General features: G+C 39.7%; 1 protein-coding gene across 1 annotated transcript in view; it reads right to left on the reverse strand.

The window, feature by feature from the left end:
• Window positions 1-2379: 2379 nt before the first annotated feature.
• Window positions 2380-19568, reverse strand: part of TMPRSS11A (transmembrane serine protease 11A) — a gene marked incomplete at both ends in the record, with an annotated part of 33152 nt that continues 15963 nt past the window's right edge. Inside the window, 6 exons of the mRNA XM_080910031.1 lie at window positions 2380-2541; window positions 4496-4638; window positions 5836-6095; window positions 7998-8169; window positions 13339-13496; window positions 15901-15968. Coding sequence (XP_080766157.1) covers window positions 2380-2541; window positions 4496-4638; window positions 5836-6095; window positions 7998-8169; window positions 13339-13496; window positions 15901-15968 — 963 coding nt within the window. The remainder of the gene's footprint in view (window positions 2542-4495; window positions 4639-5835; window positions 6096-7997; window positions 8170-13338; window positions 13497-15900; window positions 15969-19568) is intronic.

The following is a 19568-nucleotide window of genomic DNA, read 5'->3' on the forward strand; positions in this document are numbered from 1 at the left end:
ATTGTTCCTATGGAAAGGAAATTTAGGGACAAAAAATGGAGCAGAGTATGAAAGACAGGCCATCCAGAGATCATCTCAATTCGGGAATCAATCCTATCCACTCACATCAAATCCAGACAGTGTTACTGAGGCTGTATTGTGCATGTAAACAGGATCCTGGCATGGCTGTCCTCAGAGAGGCTCTAACAGCAACTCCCTGAGACAAAGGCAGATACTTACAGATAACCATTGGACTGAGATTGGGTACCAATATGGAAAAGCTAGGGGAAGGACTAAAGGAGTGAAGGGAATGGCAACCCCACAGAAATATCAACTGTGTCAACTAAACCAGATCTCTCAGAGCATCCAGAGACTAAACGAAAAACCTAGAAGCATACATGGGCTGGTTCATGGCCCTAGGCATGCATGTAGCAGTGGATTGCCTTGTATGGTCCCAGTGAGAGGGGATGTGCCTAGTCCTGTTGAAACTTGAGGCTCTAGGGAAGAGAGATGCTGGTGAGAGTGAGAGCAGATGGGTGTTGAACCGTCTTAACTGGGTAGCTCTTCACAATCAAGACTAGTTCAAGACAAAGTTTCAATAGCACCAAGGTTAAGAAACCTTGTTTTCTTCGGAATTATCCTAACTATTTAAAGAATGTGATTTGGTTGGTTTTTGTTGTTTTCTGAGAAAAAATCTCCCACAACCCTGTCTGGCTTCAAGCTTTCTGAGTAGCTGAGAATGACCTTGAATTTTTTTTTATAAAAGAGACTATAGTTCTTAACAACAGTTGAAAGACTCACACTATTGTCTGAACACAGACTCAGAGATACTGGCTATGGAATGCTCTGATCACCAACTTTATTAGATTTAAAACAAACAAACAAACAAACAAACCCCAACATTTGTTCCCATACAACCATGAATGAAACACAGCAGAAGACATTTTGGAGGATATCATTTGCAACTCTAAGACCACTTTCTGAATCTTAGCATAGAAACACAGTCATATTTAACCACCGTAATATAGAAAATTTATGTGACAATGGGCATTTGCATATATGAAGATATTTTAAATGAGTAGTGGCAGTAAGAATCCCCTCGTTTAAAAAACTGATTCAATAGCACAGAGTGAGAAAGGTCATGGGTGCCCTGATTCAATAAATGCAGCAGCCAGAAACATTTTAAGGAAAGGGAACATTTGACAACTAAGAATGAAAATTACAAATAACATTGTGGTGTTGTTTATATAACTTAACTTGCAAATTCAGACATTTGGCAGGCAAGAAATATTCCAATAAAGCCTTATTTAGCTGTATTATGGGCAACAAAGTTTTGCTTTCCTGATGCCTTCATGAGTCTTAATTGTTTGTTTTTACTTCTGGGAGAATATATACATATACATATGCATATGCATATAATATACATAAACACACATACATATATATGTATAATGCGTCTGTGATTGTAATATCTGAAATATGATTCATGGGAAAAACTTGATGGTAGAAATAAAGGCAATAAAACTTTTATTCTGTGAGAAAGAAATGTTTTTCTACATGTTAATATTGTTTTCAGTCATTTAACTTTAAGATAATGCTGGACCAAATCTCCCCCTGGTGACCAAATATGTAGGTGCACATTCAAAATGTCAAATTCTTGCACACCTATCCTGGGACAGCTCCCAAAGTCCCCATCACAATTTTTCAGGATAAAAATAATATATTGATTAAGTAGTTCCTTTATATAAAACATTACTCTGTATTTCTCCTATGTATATCTATGTAGTCAGGACGGTGATATGAGGCTTGTTTACATGGTTGTGTTTCTAAAAAGTCATAGGAAAAAAAACAAACCAGAAAAATCCCCAGCAAAGTTTAAACTACCTTTACTCTATTTTTGCCACAGAATTTTGATATAATATTCTTTTCTAAATTCCCAGGTAAACATTTAGAGGTAACAAACTTATTTCCTGTGATGGACAAACTTAGGAAAAGCTAGAAGAAATGTAAAGAGGACAAAAAGATGTTTGTGAGTTCTGGGTAAATTAAAGGGGCTTGTGTGAGCACCTTGAGGTTTCTGAAGATTTAAAATGTTTTTTTCACTTGAAGGGTACCCAAGAAAAACAGACTCTAAAACTCTCCCACGCTATCTGCAAAACCACATAATGCATCTTGTGTATGCTTTAGTTAAGTTGGTCTAAGTTGGTCTTTACTGGATTTTTCAAAGATGAATCAACCCACCCCTTCACAAATGTGATTCTGAAATAAATCATGAGTTTTATGTTGCTAGGTCCAGCTATTTAATCGTATTTCATTGTACCAATGCCACCAAACGAGTGTCTGGATTCTTAGATACATATGACCATCAATGCTGCCATTCTCTTTAACATCTGAAGTGAGTTAGAGACCCGTTTTTGAAGCAATCCAGCGTCGGTAATAAGTCACTTGTGTGTATACCCCAGGCTTGTTCTTTTGACCACAGTTGTCTCCCCAGCTCACAATCCCAATGAGATACCAAGTATCTTTGTTGTCTCTTACAACCAATGGTCCCCCAGAATCACCCTGAAAATAAACAAGAAGAAAAAGAGTTGTCTAAACAGTTTATCATTTATAAAAGTTGATGAATCAGTTATTTTATTCTAAGTGTGTATAGATTACCAACAGCAAATAAGTTAACAAAACCCATAACATGCAAGCAAAAGACCAGTACAGTAGAAAATATCCAAACATAGAAATATGAGACAAAAAAATCTCCAAAATTACAATTGAGTTCATTTTGCGTTGGCCACCTACTTCTGAGCATGGGGCCTGCCCTGTGGTTTGTATACCCAGAGAGACTCTGTTGGGGAAATTAAGTTTTCCTTTGGGAGCTGTTGTTGAATGGAGATATCTTCTCCCACCCACTGTGTTCTGTCCTGATTCGAACTATTTTAAGAACCACCTCCAACCATGCCCTTCCCACAGTGCCTGAGCTCCAACCAGAAACAAAATTGCAAATCTGCACTAAGTTGTAAAAACTTTTTTTTAGTTTACTTTTGTTTTTGTTTTTGAAAGGCGGGGTCAATTCTGCTGCTTTTTTTTTTAATTTGTGCTTGGATCTTGTTTACCTAGATGTTTGGTGGAGAAATTCTCACTTTCACTCTTGCTTTCTCCTGCTCTCCCACTGTCTCCCTCCTCCTCCCTCCCCACACTCTTTCTCCTTCTCTCCCTCCTCTTCCCACTTTATGTAAAGGATATTTATTGAATCCCAGAAAAGCATTTGGTGATGTAAGGAAGACAGGTTGATTCTGGTGCGTATAATTCTGTTTTGTCATATGCTCTGCAGCCCTGGTCACGTGTACTCTGGTTACCAGCACTCGAGCTACTTTTCTAGTTTTTTTTTTTTTTTTTTTTTTTTTTTTTAATGAGTAAGGGCTTTCTTATGTTTCTTTGAATCCAATCCCAGTGAATCCTCTGGACCACAGATATTTCCATGGATTTCTGAATTATCATTCCCTGTCTGCTCCAAGCCTCCTGCTGAGCTTCTGCTTCCTTCTTCATTGGATCCCTACATTATAACCACCTCCTTCCACACGTTTAACAAGAGAGGTTAGCTATGTGTTAGATCCTGCTCTGGCCTGGCCTGGAGGTTATAAAGTTTTATTTATTTATTTATTTATTTATTCATTTATTTATTTATTTAAATTCCAACACAGGTTGTTCGTTCAGTGTGTTTGTGGGCCTGTGTGGGCAGGGCCTTTTGTTTTCCATACCACCAACACTCCCATTTCACTAGCCCTAACCCTAACCTCACTGATGTTTACAAGGGTTTTGTCTCAAAAGAAAATGTTTGCATATGGAAAAAATACTCAGATTTTTGTCAGAAAATATACATGCCACACAGATGCTGGAGGACTGGGGAAGACTCTGAAAAGGACTGTAGGAAAGTGACAGGTTCACCTAATCCAACTTTGCCCCATTAAATATCCCTCCTGCCGGCCATGCTGCTGGGCTTTGCTTGGGGTTACCAATTACAAATTATGGTAATTAGCAAAGTTATAATATAACCATCTTCTTAGCTGTCGCTATTCTCTGTTTTTCTGTAATTGCGTAAGTGCTACTTATTCTTTCGGTCTCAGTAAAGCATCATTTCTCTGATGTTCGTTCCAAGAACGTTTTCTTGAAGGGGAGACTACATCTTTCCCATTGCATTCTTAGAGCCTCCAAGTTTGCTGTGCACAATTGCTACCTCGCCTTTGTAATTCCTGAGCCTACTGTGTAAGACGACATCATGAGACTCTTATCCGGAGAGCTTCGGGACTAAGATATCTACATTTTGTGTCTGCTAGCTCCAAGAAAACCTTTGCTTGTTTCAGGTTGTTCAATAATAAAACACTTAAAAGTCCTTAGATGTTATGACATTAACACACGTGAAGATGTCTGTGTCCCACGTGACCATAAGGAACATAGAGTATTTCCTGGGCTAGGTGCAAAGATTTTGAGTTAGTGACTCTGAAATATTTTCTCTCCAACCTACCCTGCAGGCATCGTAAATTCCCTCCAGAAACCCAGCACAGAACATCCCACGTTTTATTTCATTGCCGTACACATGTCGCTGCTTGCAGACGTCATTGCTTATGATTTGTACTCTGGCTTCACGGAGCTCATTTTGGGATTCCCCTTAAAGAGAAAACAAAAACAAAGCATTCTCAGACTTTTCAATAAGTCTTAGATGGACTGAGGAGAGGGGAATCCAGCCCAAGGCCTGACACCATTACTGAGGCTGTGGAGAGCTCACAAAAAGGAACCAATCATGAAGCCCTCTGAAAGACCCAACAAGCAGCTGATAGAGTCAGATGCAGACATTTCCACCCATCCAATGAACCGAATCTGCTGACCCTCTGGTTAAATTAGGGAAAAGCTGGAAGAAGCTGAGGAGGAGGGCGACCCTGTAGGAGGACCAGCATCTCAGTTAACCTGGACCCCTGAGATCTCTCAGACACTGGATCACCAACCAGGCAGCACATACCAGCTGATATGAGGCTCCCAACAGGTATACAGCAGGGGACTGCCGGATGTGGGTTCAGTCAGGGAGTTTAGAGGTCTGTTGGGGTGGGTGGGGTAGGGACATCTCATGGTGACAGGGGGTGGGGAGGATGCATGGAATGGGGAACAGTTGGAGGGTGGGCCTGGAGGGGAATAAAATCTAGAGTGTAAAAAAAAGAAAAAGAAAAATAAAAAATAATGATAAAAATAAATAAATTAAAAGGGCCTTCATTTTAAACATTGGCAGTGACAGGGAATGTGCAATTAAGATTCTATAACACACACAACTGAAACAATAGAATGTACAGAATCCAAAGTAACAAGTAAAGCTGTCTGTGATGAGACCTGGAATTGATTTTAAACTTATCTTTACATTGCTTTTATTCTTAGCCACCATTAAACTAGCTGCAAAGGCATAAAAATACTTAAATTGGTTAATCCTGTGCTCTTGAACTACCATAAAATACCACTCGGTGGCGCTAGAGTCCCAGCTGGTGAAGTTAACCTAGGGGAACAAGGACTTGGGGGTTCAAAGATTTAGTGGTCCAGGGTTCAGCAACATCATTTAAACTCTGCTTTCTCCTTCCTATTTAAATTGAATTTCTCGCAGGGGGACTCCTGAATTACAAGGGCTAAATTTGCGTTGTTTCTTCTTTACGTTGGATTTCTGTTACTTGTTTAAAAAAAAAAAAAAAAAAAAAAAAACCACCAAAAAACAAAAAAAAAACAAAAACAAAACAACCCGAGCTGGGTGGAAAGGGATAGCGTGCACGTGATCAAAGTACTCCATTAAAGAGCTGAGAGGTCGGTCTGCTGCTCTGAGGTACGCACCACCATAGTAAAGTGCTCCGAATCCCGTGATGTAGACACTTGAATTTGGTGGGAAAGATGCAGAGGGTTCTGGCAAACAAATTCGGCGCACTTCATCCGAAAAGGTGACTCTGGGAGAAAACTGCACAAGAGCAATGTCATGGTCTCTTGCTGGAGGGCGATACCTTTCGTGCATAATAATTCTTCTGACTTCTCTTTTCATCAGGGGAGGATTTATTGTTGTTCCAAAACTAAGAGTCCATTGGCGAGGGTTGGCGTTGCTACAAAAGATTAGGAGCACACATGACGTGCACAGCGCCCGTTAACTATACCATTTAGATGGATTAACAACGTGCATTTAGGTTAATACCGAAGAACACAGCACCCTGTCCATAGTCTCATTGGCTATTTAAATATGCCTGCTGCTCATAACTTGAATATAAGAACATATACCAATAGCACACGGCTGGCAAACTTAATATTTAATTACTGAGTTTTAGAACTTTAGAGCACAAACAATATTATTTACTTGTTCCCTCAGCAAATAGTTACTAATGATGCATATGAAGGACGTGAACAAAATATAAACTTCAAGTTTAATGAGTGTTTTGGTTGAGAAGAAAAAAAATTATAAAAATGTATTAAAATGCTGACAAATAACATGAGTTCTAAAGAGTATTAATAAAATAAAATAGAACAATGAGTAATGTACTAGTGTGAGAATGCGGAAGGCGGTGGACCTCAGTTTACACCAGTGGAATAACAGTGGAAGAGGATGCTGGAAAGAAGGTAGGTAGGGATCAGAGCTTCTCACAGGGAGAGAGAAAATGCTTAGGCTACATCTAAGGGAGAGTGGAATTCTTTAATGTTTTGAAAGTGGGAGTTAGGTGGTCTCACTTGCCTATGTCTAACATCCCTTTGAGATATCAATTTTTCATGTTTACTCAATATTAGACTGAAGTAATATGGTAGCTTTTGTTTTTATGTTGTTAAATAGCATGTCTAATGAATAATAACACGGTATTTTCTGTTTGCTTGTTCTGTAAATCTGTACTTCTGAGTACTTCTAGATTCACATCTCAGTAAAAGGCCCTCCCATCCAGCCTTACATGGAGGGAGGGTTCTGAGAATTATATAAAGTAATGAAGTGGCTGTGGCACCATGGAGCTTAACAACTGTGCTGCCTGATGCCACAAAGTCACTGTCAACCCTCCAACACCTCGGCCTGACCCCTCTGCAGATGGAGACTGCTCCTCCTTGGAATCTCTTTGTTCACCAGGCATCCCTTTCATCTTTGAGCAGCTCTGCCTGCTGGCAAGTCCTTTCTTGACTCTCTATGTGTCTTCCAGAAACGCGGCGGGACTTCAGATCAGTTAATACAACTCTGTATTAGCGATTTCTCAGAACAAGATTGCATCAGGTAGGGGGGTGTTTCTGATGTGCACCCAAATGATTTGGGGCTCTTATTAAAACGCAGCTTCAGAGTCTGTAGCTCTGGGACAAGGTTTAACTATTTCCATTTCTCACCTTTTGTTAGTGATAAAAGGCTCTTTGAGTGGCAGGGCAGATGGCCTACTTCCTGCCCCTTTGTCATCTGAGACTTTGTATCAATGCTCCATCTTGTCAAGCTCTCTTTAAGTATGCCACCCAGTTCAGAATTTCCCAGGAAGATCAGACCAGCTTTGGTCTCACATGTCATATATTCTGGCTTTGATTTTTAAAGCTGTAGTGCCAATCACAATCAAACTTTGACGACCAATGTCAGCACTTTAAATTTGACCTGAGTAGATCTGCTGCAATGGTCACTCACTCCCTGCCCTTCTTGAAGACTTTATCTTCAGTTTCTTAGCATCCTCATGAGACTGACCAAGTGATTAATGAAACAGGCACTAGTGTTAAGTGGAGAGAATTACTTAATAAATGGCTGGATTGATCAGTAAATTGTTGTGTTAGAATAACTTCTGCTATTGTTGAAATTTCTTTAGTTGAACTCTGAAGACTTAATAGATTCTGCGATAATGTTCAGTACTCCTTTATTCCTACCAAACTTTCCAAATAAGTTTGCAAGTACATCATTTTAGAAAAGGATCAGGAAGATCTTTCTTATCTTATTTGATTGGCAGTTGAATATGGAAATACAGTTTTAAGCAAAACAGGGGATTAACTTAAGTTTAATAACTTACATTCTAAAACAGTGTGCTGCAGAAACGACCCACATGTTACCAATCAATGTGCCCCCACACTGGTGGATGTTGTTGCGCTGAAGAGAAACTTGCCAAGGCCAGGCACCCTTGGCTGCAGGGTTTCCAGACACAATTCTGTTGGCAATTAATGGGATAACTCTCTTGCCACAATCTGAAAGAGATGAAACCATTTCTAAGAAATGACTGTCTGGCTGTCAATGCAGTGGATCCCACAGAATACTGCAAAGCCAACCTTGTTCCTGTCATGTTTTAGTCATGACTGCTCTTCTTCATTCTTTGTGTTTCCTAATGCATCGATACATTGTTTAGTCCAACCTTTGTATATGTGGATATCTGTTGTCTGCAAAGCTTTACTAAGTTAGAACATGCTGACAGATTCAGCTCCACGGACCCACTACTGGTAGTTGTACAGTTACTGTAGCAGCTCCCACCAAGATTATTGTTTTGCAGTTGTAGGTAATCCAACAGTGTTGGGCTGTTACCATGAAGAGTACTCATCAGGACAACTCCTTCTAGCCAGCTAAGCTGTGGCCTGTTTGGTGAAAACCCCTTTGATATCTACCTTTCTAGAGTGACTACATTCTAAGGTGTTCAAGGATTAATGCATCATGACTAGTCATTCATTCATTAGGATGCAGGCTTCTATGTTTCCATATCAACACTACATCCACCATCAACAAGAATAAACATGCACTCCATCACATCAGATGCTTTAGTACTGAGCTGCTGTGAAGACTAAAGCTTATTGAGATCATAGTGTTTTTAAGGAAGGAAAGAAAGAAAAAGAACATGTTGTAGGTTGGCTCTTGTTCCAACAAATAAATATGAGTAAAAATGAATTTTATATGTGTTGATTATATTCTAACATCTCGGAAATCTCAGTCTTGTTACCGTAACACTCAGGTGGACAACCATTTTTCCCACCTGAAAGAACAGAATAGCTCCCACATCATGTGCTCACTTGAGTCTTGTCCTTCTACATTCTATTTGCGGCTCTGGACATTGAAAAGCCTTCCTGAAACATGGGGAGTCTTGTTGCCCTCCAAATAAAGTAAAACTCTTTCAGGGGACTCTAAAGCATGACTATTAGTCACATTTCTTTGCCATACTCCCAGCTCCCAAGTCTTTGTTACAGTGAAGCAGACATTTTTCATTTTGGGAGATGATGATGTCTTCAGTTGCATGGCCTCCTTGCCCTGTATACTTAATACCAGTCTCTTGATTCACGAATTCTCTTTTTGCCATTTTAGGGACTATTTTGTGTCACAACAAGACCAGCTAAGCTAACTCTGTTAGACTCCTAAAGCACTGTATATTTTCTTAAATCATTTATTATATTGTACTCAATAGTTTTCCAAATTATTTTTGCCTTCCTTTACTTTGGAATAATGGTTTAAATAAGATCATGTCTTAGTCACAGTGGTATGACCAGCCCCTGAAATGCTTTGAGACACTGTATTAATAGAGATGCTAAAAGGTATAACAGAAATGAGAAAAAAAGTAATAGAGGTGTTTGCAAGACACAAAAGTGAAAGAATGACTCACTACTCAAGTTTTTTACTATATACGGTGGTTTGAATGTGCTTGGCTGAAGGAGTGGCACTATTATAGTGGCCTTGTTGAAGGAAGTGTGCTGCTGTGCTGGTGGGCTTTGAGACCCTCTTCCTACCTGCCTAGAAGATAATATTCTCCTGTCTGCCTTTGTTGAAAACATAGAACTCTCAGCTCCTCCTGCCCCATGTCTGCCTAGATGCTGCCATGCCCCATCCTTGATGATAATGGACTAAACCTCTAAACAAGTAAGCCAGCACCAATTAAATGTTGTCTTTTATAAGAGTTGTCTTGGTCATGGTGCCTGTTCACATCAATAAAACCCAAACTAAGATGACATATTTGTAAAATCTTTCAAAATTCAGGCCACAGCAAGTTTTAATGAATTGATAAAGTCATTCTGGGCATGAAGATAATACTACTGTCTTTCAGTAGTCAGTCTCATATAATGGGTTCATTTTTTCTCCTGTATCTCCTTACATCAGCCTAATTTCAGCGGAGAGCAGCTCTCATGGCCCCTTTTAAAACCTAGAAAAGTAAGCCCACTCAAAACTGGAAACATGTACTTTTGTTTTAACTTTCTTAGCCTGAGAATTAGGAAAGCACATATTCTATTATTATTAATTAGAAAACATATTATATCATCTATTGTTTTTTGAGATGAAAAAGTGAGTGTGTATGAGAAATTATGAGCTGACATTTGAAGATACTATTGCTGATATAGAAATTGAACTTGTTCATATAAACTAAATAGAATTGCATGCTTGGGAAATAAGTTTCCCTGCTGATGAGCACATTGCTCAAAACCAAAATATAGTAAGAGTTCACTTGATGTTCTCTTGGCTCAGTAAAATGAGCAGGAATTTCCAGAGGCCACTAACTACTATGGATTCTAGACGGTTCAGCAAACAGACAAGTCAGGACACGGGGTTTCTCTCACACATTGGATATAAAAAGCAGCGTCTAATTAGTTGGGTAATTTCTTACTCATTGTGTTAGACAAAAACAGTGGATAAATAAACCCCAAAATAGTTTCCATTAATGCAGAACTGTTGTTTTCTAAGAGTACAGGGTAAATCCTTGTGGATTCCATTGTAGGATGAGAAGAGAGAATTACATGGGCTCCTAGGCCTCACAGTTTTTCTCACCCAAAACATGCCTGACTGCTTTTGTCTCTTTGTTTACTTAAGATTTCATATAAGCTTGTTTTTCTCAAAGAGTTTAGGATGAAAAAGACTTTGAGAAGCTCCAACATAAATTGTGTTTAAAGTATTTCTCAGGAAAGTTCCTAAAGTATTAGATGCTGTGGAATAAGAAAATATTTTAGATGAACACAGCAGCACATGCTTGCACCTCAGGAAAATCATCTTTGAGAAAGTCCTTTCTCAAAAGATAAGCAAAAACAGAAAAAGAAACTATCAGGTATCATTATATGATATGAGCTGAATATTGTGTGAGATCATCTTTAAGGTTAAATTCTGCCGATTTCCAACAAAGTCAGAAATCTGACAAAGGAAATGAACTTTATGTAAATATGAATAGCGTGTTAAAAACAATGAATATTTACAATTTGTACTTCTAAGTGAGTAACACTTGGGAAATATGATGGTAGAAGATCGCATAAAAACTGGTGACATTTTAATTAAAGGAACTCACAGAACAAGGTAGTGATAAACTACAGGGCCATGTTTCTCGGAATTAGTCTCTGCAACCTATTTCTCTTTGAGAAAAACTAATTTGTTGTTTGGCTAACGCGTTTTAGGTCTCACATGAGTTGCTGGTGGCAATGATCCTTATGAAGCAGAAACTTAAGAAAATAGTGAGCTTCCTATCATCCGTGAGGGCATCTGCCAGTCACCGTGAAGGTGCCATTGCTCAAGTTTTCAGTTCTTAGCCTATGGAAGAAACACAATTTTTCTAACAGAAGTGATTTGTAAGTTTCTTGAACAAACCACACACACACACACACACACACACACACACACACACACACACCTGCCCCCTGAAGACTGCATAGGAGCTCTGTAGTCTATGGTCCTTCTCTAGTTGCTCATCAACACTGTGCATTTGGAAACTTGAAGCCTTTATAGTTCTTGCTCTCTCTCCTACTAGTCAATCAATTTTCAAAGGGCATGCAATTTACCTTAGTCTGAAGCAATAGTTTTCCAGTGCTGTATTGTTTGCTAATTTCCTTTATATTTTCTTCATACTACTATGTTGTCAAGAAGAACAAACATTGTGATTGCACTTTTACAGCTTTTATAAAAAGACACACACAGGGGTGGGTAATTATTCACACTGCTGTAATAAAGAGACTTTAGAAAGAGGTAACACACATCCGGTTCTCTATAGGAACGTTCTCTTCTTAAATAGAATGCAATCATTAAGGTACATGAAGCTCACAAGCTGATCCCAAATGGAACAGGAAGGCCTGGTTGCCAGGGACCATGTCAAGCTTCATTTTTGGATAGTGCAGGCTTTTGAGTTCCTGAAATTTTAACTCATTGTTGGAAATTACAGGTAGCCTGTCATGTAGCTCATGAAAATGAACATTGTTTCACAACCATAACACTTAAAATGGATCACAATTTTGGCAGGTTCCTTCCTTCTAGTTGGGAGGGGTTCATAGACGTATGCTCTTAGGAGCTGGTTTCATGTCATATGAGCAAGCACCTGTTCATCCATTACCTTGGTGGCTCATTTCCTAATGAGGTTTCCCTTCCAAAGTCAGCTTGACCCTCACAAGGGCAGGGCGCCCTGTCTTATTTCCAGCACACATCTCTTGCTCTTACTGTCATAAATCTGGTGTCCAGTGGAGTTTATGAGATAATCTGTACCTGTCTGCTAGATGCTGTGATTGCACACAGTCTGCAGGGCAAGTAAATTCCTGGCTACAAGGGCTCCTCACAGTCTCAAATATACTGATTTGAGGATGAATTTCCAGGAGACAAAGATCATAGGGTTCTAGCACTGGTTTAAGCCCCTAACCCCCCTTTCATTATGCCCATCAATAAATTAGATAGCTAGATTTAAATCTTGGCTCCTTTTAATTAATATGTTCCTTAAAAAATTTACAGCAATGTAATAGAATTTCTAAACTTCATATATATATATATATATATATATATATATATATATATATATATATATATATATACTCATTACTGTATGTATAATGTACAGATGGACCTTTATATAGATGGACTTTGTACAATTAGAGAGGTGGTTTTAGTGTACTGAGTGAAGATAAACAGAGAAGAGAGAAGTGGAGTAACAAACGTATATTCAAGTTACAGTGACTTGTTTTCCCCCACGGATTCACCAGGCCTCATTTATCAGATGGCTTCAGCAGCTCTAAACGCAGGTTACCTCTTTTCTAAATAGTATAGGAAAACGAATGAAAATTTCCTAACACCACCATATACAGAAACTACCTATGTTTGTAAAGGCTACAGATGAGTTCGTGTCTTTAGAAGGTCCCACCCAGAAATCAACTCTTGCTTAACCGTGGAGCCAGGGGCTGGGTTGGATTAACCGTGCTTGCGGTAAAGATACTTTACATTGAGAGACGAGCACTGATGGGTTACTTCCAGGAAAGCCACCTGATGACTCATGTCAGACATGCTTTTTCATCAGAGAACAATCAAAACTTGAAATGGCTCATCTTCAGGTTGAGTTTTTTCCCCTATACGGTTTCTTACTGTTCTTTGAAACAGTGAGTGCACGGGTGTACAAAGATTTTGCATCATGTGGGGATCAGCCTACTTACCATTAACTTGAACCACAGAGACATCTGCGGACAAAGCTCTGGCATTCCGTGTCTTCTGGTTTAAGAAGCTATGGATCTTATTTTTTCCTACAGTCCTTTGCCCTGAGGAGAAAGGCTGGAGCATCACGACGCCGGCTTTTGTATCATCCTCTTCTGGGCTGGGAAACACAAGAGCAGGGCTCACATTCAAAGGGTGCATGGGTGTGTCTCACAGTCTTGCCTGATCTCTGCCTCAGGTGCTGAGAATGTCAAGCGCTGGGTAATCGGCTCACACCCACGCTCCTCCACATGCTACTCTCTCACTTAAATGCGTTTCCCATGTTTCTTCCTCTAGCTTTAAAAAGGAATATTTTGAGTGCACCCCGTAACTTGACGACGTGTTACTGCTTTGTGTGTGTGCTGTATCCATATATACATGTGTAAGAATTGAAACAGAGGACACAACTGTAAAAGGGAGATGTTGGGGACACACAGCAGGAATTATAGGATGTGATAACATGCACTGTGCTCACAACAGCATCTTAAAAATGTGAAATACGAACCACCTCTACAGAATCAATGAGAAGCGGTTCCTCGACCCCACTGAGGTGTGGAAATTCTGCTTTGCTGAAGAGAATGGTCCTTGTTCAGCTCGATTTTAAACGTTATTTACGTAGAACTTCGAGTGTCCACCCTTTGACCTTCTGTCACACGAAGCCTAGAGCACCAGTTTTGATGCGTTTTGAGCATCATGGCCGTCTTCCGAGCCAAACATTTGAAGGCAGCAGTGTGCGGTCTCTGGCGCCTCCAGATGACCACGCAAGCTTCCTTAACCCCTCAAGTTCCATCTCCTGTGCAAGCTGAATTTCACAGGGACTCACAGTAGCGATAGGAACCATGAATGCTGTCTTTTCGGGAGGAGAGTGAGAACCGAGGTTTTGTTTGGTGTGCAGCTAACCTGACTTACATGTTCGAACACAAATGCTAGAAATTTCCTTTGATATCTGTCTTGTCTATACGTTCATATACAGCAAAAATATACCTGTGTGGTTCATTAGAGGTGTTTTTGTAGTTGGAAGTGATACCTAGCGATCTTTCATTCCTCCTATTTCTCTACCACAAAACAGCCATTCTAAAAAATCATGAGTCTAATCTACTTGAATCTTTTGGCTAAAATATAAGGAAGTGAAAGCAATTCCCAGACGTGATACGTCTCATGTCCCATTTTGGCTCTAGAATAGGGAAATATAACTAACTAAATTGTACATGTTAAATTGGCGAATGGGGACCCAAATATTTTTTTCCAGAGGAGTTAAGACAGTTTTCTGAGTTTAATGTCCACAACAATAACATATTCAAAACTGGCTACACATAAGGAGTTTCTTTCTCAGACTATGGTGATGTCACCAAAATGCTACAAAAATTAGAATGTAAAGACAGAGGGTATAAAAGGTACCAAGTTCCAGCATTTATAAGCATTTTGCATCCTAAATTACCCAGCCATGTTATAATAACTTTATTCAGGGGCTGGAGAGATGGCTCAGTCGAGAGCATCTGCTGCCCTTGCAGAAGACCAGAGTTTGGTTTCCGGCACCCACACGATGCCCCACAGACGTTCGCTGCTCAATTCTGGCCTCCAGGACACAGGACAGGAGTGATAAACATATGGCCATGCAGACAAAACACTAATTAGCCTAAGATAAAAATAATTTTATATAAATTTCTCATAGAAATCATGAGTTCTCACTGGTATGAAATTCTAGTGAGCCTTCTATAAAACATTCAGTCTACTGGTAAGAAAAATAGTTACCACCCTTCTTTTCCAATAAATTCAGCTAAGTCTTCTAGGTGCTCTCAGAAGCTTTTTTTTTTTTTTTTTTTTTTTTTTACTATATATGTGTTGTACGAAGCCGTGGGTTTCATAATTACGTCTTTGTTTGAGTGCTTGTTTTTCTCTTTGAAATGATTCATACAAACTCTTGGCTTGGTGCCTGTCTTTTCTGCTGTGATTTTTTTTTTTTTTTTTTTAAATAACAAAGTTGAAACCTCTGAGTAATTTCAGCGACTGATATGAGTCGCGCTTCCACACCCAAGCAAAAGGGAGCATCTATTACAATACGATCATCTTTTGGTCCGGACATGTTGCCTGCCACTAGGGCTTGGTTACGGGTAAAACTTATGATCCCATTTTGTAGTAAGCTTTGCCTTCGTGGTGTTTTTGAAACGCCATGTCTGTCAGAAGCACAGGACTTGGTGCACGCAGAGACATGGCCGGGGTTTGTCCGTGACTGTGGATTAAGGTGGATTCCGGGCCACACAGCGAGCGGGTAGGTCTTGAGCGCTCGCTATATCAGCTGTGACCGTCTCTTGGGGTAACACCGGGATATCGCTGCTCTCCTCCCCACGTCTTAGCTTCTCAATTGTCAGGATGGGTTCAGCCCTGTACCCTGAGACTATGGTAGAAACAATATCTCTGAAGAGCCCCGATAAAAGGCCTAGAAACACATGTTAAAGTGAGGGGTCTGCGTCTTTTCCCTTCGTCCCTGCAGGCTAGAAACTACGCTCTTGCCCAAATATACATACGTTAGTCTGACTATGTGGTTTTCGACGTAGCGCTTGTTCAAGGCTGAATCTATAAACACGTCATCTACCTGTCATTATAAGAAAAAAGAAACAATGTTTTAGCAAGATATTTTATAATAAAACTATTAAACGGCAAATAAATACAATTGTCACAATAGCAATAAGATTATTTAAGTTAGTGATTTTTTTGCAGTAATTAAATTATTTACTTCTTTTACAAAGCCTAAAAAAAGAGTATAGCTCCTACCCACAAGATATATGTGAGTGGCACATAAAATGGATACTTTTTTAATCGAGTGTTTTAGTGTACTTACCAGAGCTGTACTTTATTTTTAAATAAGCATCAGATAATTTTGTATTATTTCCAATTGTTTGCTCTATATAAAAGATACTTATTGCAAGATATTTGAAGGAAAGGGGGAAATAAATTTGGAACTTCTCATAGTTTACAGCTTTTACATGAAAAAAGGGGGGAGGGGTTCTGAAATATGCATTCAAACATTCCGGATGACCAAACCCCGATTCCGCCCTCTTTCCCTTTTCAATCTATGAAAAGAGTTTTTGTTGCTTCTGAATTTCCAAATTTAAAAACAAAATAACGTCTCAGTTTGTAGTAATCTAGGGGTTGTAGATTTCAGATTAATTTTGTAAAAACACATAAGCAAAATAATTCATGTTTAAGGGAAATGTTATACAAACTTTTTCCACACCGAAGTACATAATAAAGATGTACAACATCGCCATTCATTTATAGTATATTTAGTACATAATCACTTGCTCTGTAGATCTTTGGTTATGAAGTATACAGGGTATTGGGTATTGGGCAGAAACAAATTTTTAAAATTATTGTAGATGCTAAAGCTAACCAGAAAGGGGGTAAGATAATGTTGAAATATCAAGTAAAAGTGATGGACCTCGTTTTATACCACCAAGGAAGAGGAATAATATAAAATTTAACAGGTATGTATGCACTTTCAAGCTTGCTACATCAAGATGTTTGTCACAGGTGTGTTTGACATCAGTACCCTCTAATTTCCACTTGGTGGCGATGGTGTCATTTGAATGTAGGAACCGTTGCTCTTGTTGAGAAACCAGATAAACTACAAATGTGGAAGGAAAATTCAATTAAATCTCATACAATAAATAAATAAATGTGGAAGGAGTGAGAGAAAAATAGACAGAAATACAGAGACAGACAGAGACAGAGAGATAGAGACAGGGATAGGGAGACAGAGACAGAGAGGTAGAGACAGAAACAGAAAGAGGGGACAGGAGAGGAGCTGAAGGGGACAGGAGGGGAGAAGAGAAGGGAAGGGAAGGGAGGGGAAGGGAGGGGAAGGGAGGGAAGAGAAGGGCAGGGAAGGCAAGAAGGGAGGGGAGAGGAAGGGAAGGGAAGGGAAGAAGGGAGGGGAGAGGAAGGGAAGGGAAGGGAAGAAGGGAGGGGAGAGGAAGGGAAGGGAAGGGAAGGGGGAGAGGAAGGGAAGGGAAGGGAAGGAAAGAGAAGGAAGGGAAGGGAAGGAAAAAGAAGAGAAGGAAGGGAAGGGAAAAGAAGAGAAGGAAGGGAAGGGAAGAAAAGGGAAGGGTAGAGAAGGGAAGAAGGGAGGGGAGAGGAAGGGAAGGGAAGGGGGGAGAGTAAGGGAAGGGACGGGAAGAGAAGGAAGGGAAGGGAAGGAAAGAGAAGAGAAGGGAAGGGAAGGGAAGAGAAGGGAGGGAAGGGAAGGGAAGGGAAGAAGGGAGGGGAGAGGAAGGAAAGGGAAGAGAAGGAAGGGAAGGGAAGAGAAGGAAGGGAAGGGAAGGGAAGGGAAGGGAAGAGAGAAATCCCAAAGTTCTAAATCCTGAAGTCAAGGGCAGGAAATGCAACTTTTATTTTTAAAAGAGCAAGATATACAAATGGAGGAAAGATGACTTAGGAGTAGTGGATCAAGTTATAACTTCTTTACTGATTTTAAATTTTTATAGATGCTTCACTAGGACCCAGGACTTTTATTACTTTAACCCTTACAATTATTTCATGAAAAAAGAGTCATTTGATTCACTGTACATACTCTGTCAGTGCTGTGACATTCCAAGTTCCAGGACACCTTTTTCTCCCAGTGTAGATACGTGTGAGTTTGCTAAAATTAATTGTCTTTAGCACAATCTATTAGAGACAATGACTTAAAAACCCTGCCTGTCACCTCAGGGCATTTGCAGCTTTGTAATTGGGAGTGTCCTGATAGTGAACAAAAGACCCCTTTAGGGTAGTACTTAGTTTCTGCTTAGTGACTTTGGAATGCTGCAAACTGCACTGAGATTAAATACTAAGAGGGCAATTGGAGGTTAGTTGGGTGTTTAATGAAAAAGTTAGGGAGCGGTTGACAACTCAGACACGCCCAGCCATTCAGCTCATTCCCAATCTTTCCTGAAGTCGCTGTTTGCACATGTCAGCCAAGGGCCCTTTCTGTCAGGTCCTTCCTAATTGACTTCCTTGACAGTAATCTCTGTTTGCACATGAGGGTATTTCTAGGTTGAGATGGCAGATGGCTCTTCTACTGAAAATTTTATACAAGCTCCTCTTTCCAACATAACCTTAGTTGACCCCCTAAGAACTAAAGGGACTAAAATCATGCCATTAAAAAATAGATTCTGTTGTTTTATTCTACGTATAAAATGGGCACCACAGAAGCATGGTGGCTTACACATTCTTAGAGATGATCATTCATTTTAATTGTAGAGATATGTCCATGTGCCCGCAAATACATGTAAGCACCACATGTGTGGTGTGCCAGGGCACCGGATATCCTAGGGATAGAATCTCAGACAATTGGGAGTTGTCAGATGTGGGCGCTGGGAACTGAACCCATATCCTCTGGAAGAGCAGTTAAATACTCCCAACCTCTCAGCCAATTCTCCACCTTGAGATAAATTTTAGTAAAGCTTACTTGAAGCTACTGTTGCTGCAGAGATGAAGTCAGTAAAACAGGGGGTTGGGTGTCATTATATTTAATGTTTGTCAACATCAGCAGGCATTCAATGGCTTCCCAGTCTCTCGCCACCTGGTCTGTTTAGCCCTCTACATACAAATACCAGCTCCGGTCTCCATTATCTCGTGTACTTGGTCTTTGACCTTCTGGGTCCTTCTACTGATAATTGTGATTCTCTGAATCCCAGTTTTCCCTGGGGATCTCTCTCAGGGGATCCTCTGGGGTTTAGTTGATTCTTCCTCCTCATGTGAATCTCACTTTCTACTGTCTTGATTTTCTTGTTCAACTTACACGGTCTACATATTTGCATAGTTATTCATATAAGCGTATTATTCCTTTTATCAAACGTAAAGATTTATGTGTGAGCATGGTGGTTTTGTTTTCCTAGTCTGCAATATTTGTAATGGTAATTATATTGCTTGTTGTTGGAGAGGGAATAAATAAGAGAGATTTTTATATCAGAGATGCTTATGTTTACCACTTCGATGGTAGGTTTAAATGCATCTTATTCATTACATAGGCTGAGATCAAATGCTTCTATACAAAATAAATAAATAAATAAATAAATAAATAAGAACAACAAGAAGAAAACCACATAGGGACTAGCTGAAGGAATTTCTTTCTTCTTCTCATTGTTGTTCCCCAGTAGATTGTCTCCTTGTGGAAAGTTGCTTTATACTGAGTCTCCATGAGGTAAAGGTAGGA

Source organism: Micromys minutus, assembly GCF_963924665.1.
Source record: "Micromys minutus genome assembly, chromosome: 1".
In the NCBI taxonomy this organism is placed as follows: Eukaryota; Metazoa; Chordata; class Mammalia; order Rodentia; family Muridae; genus Micromys; species Micromys minutus.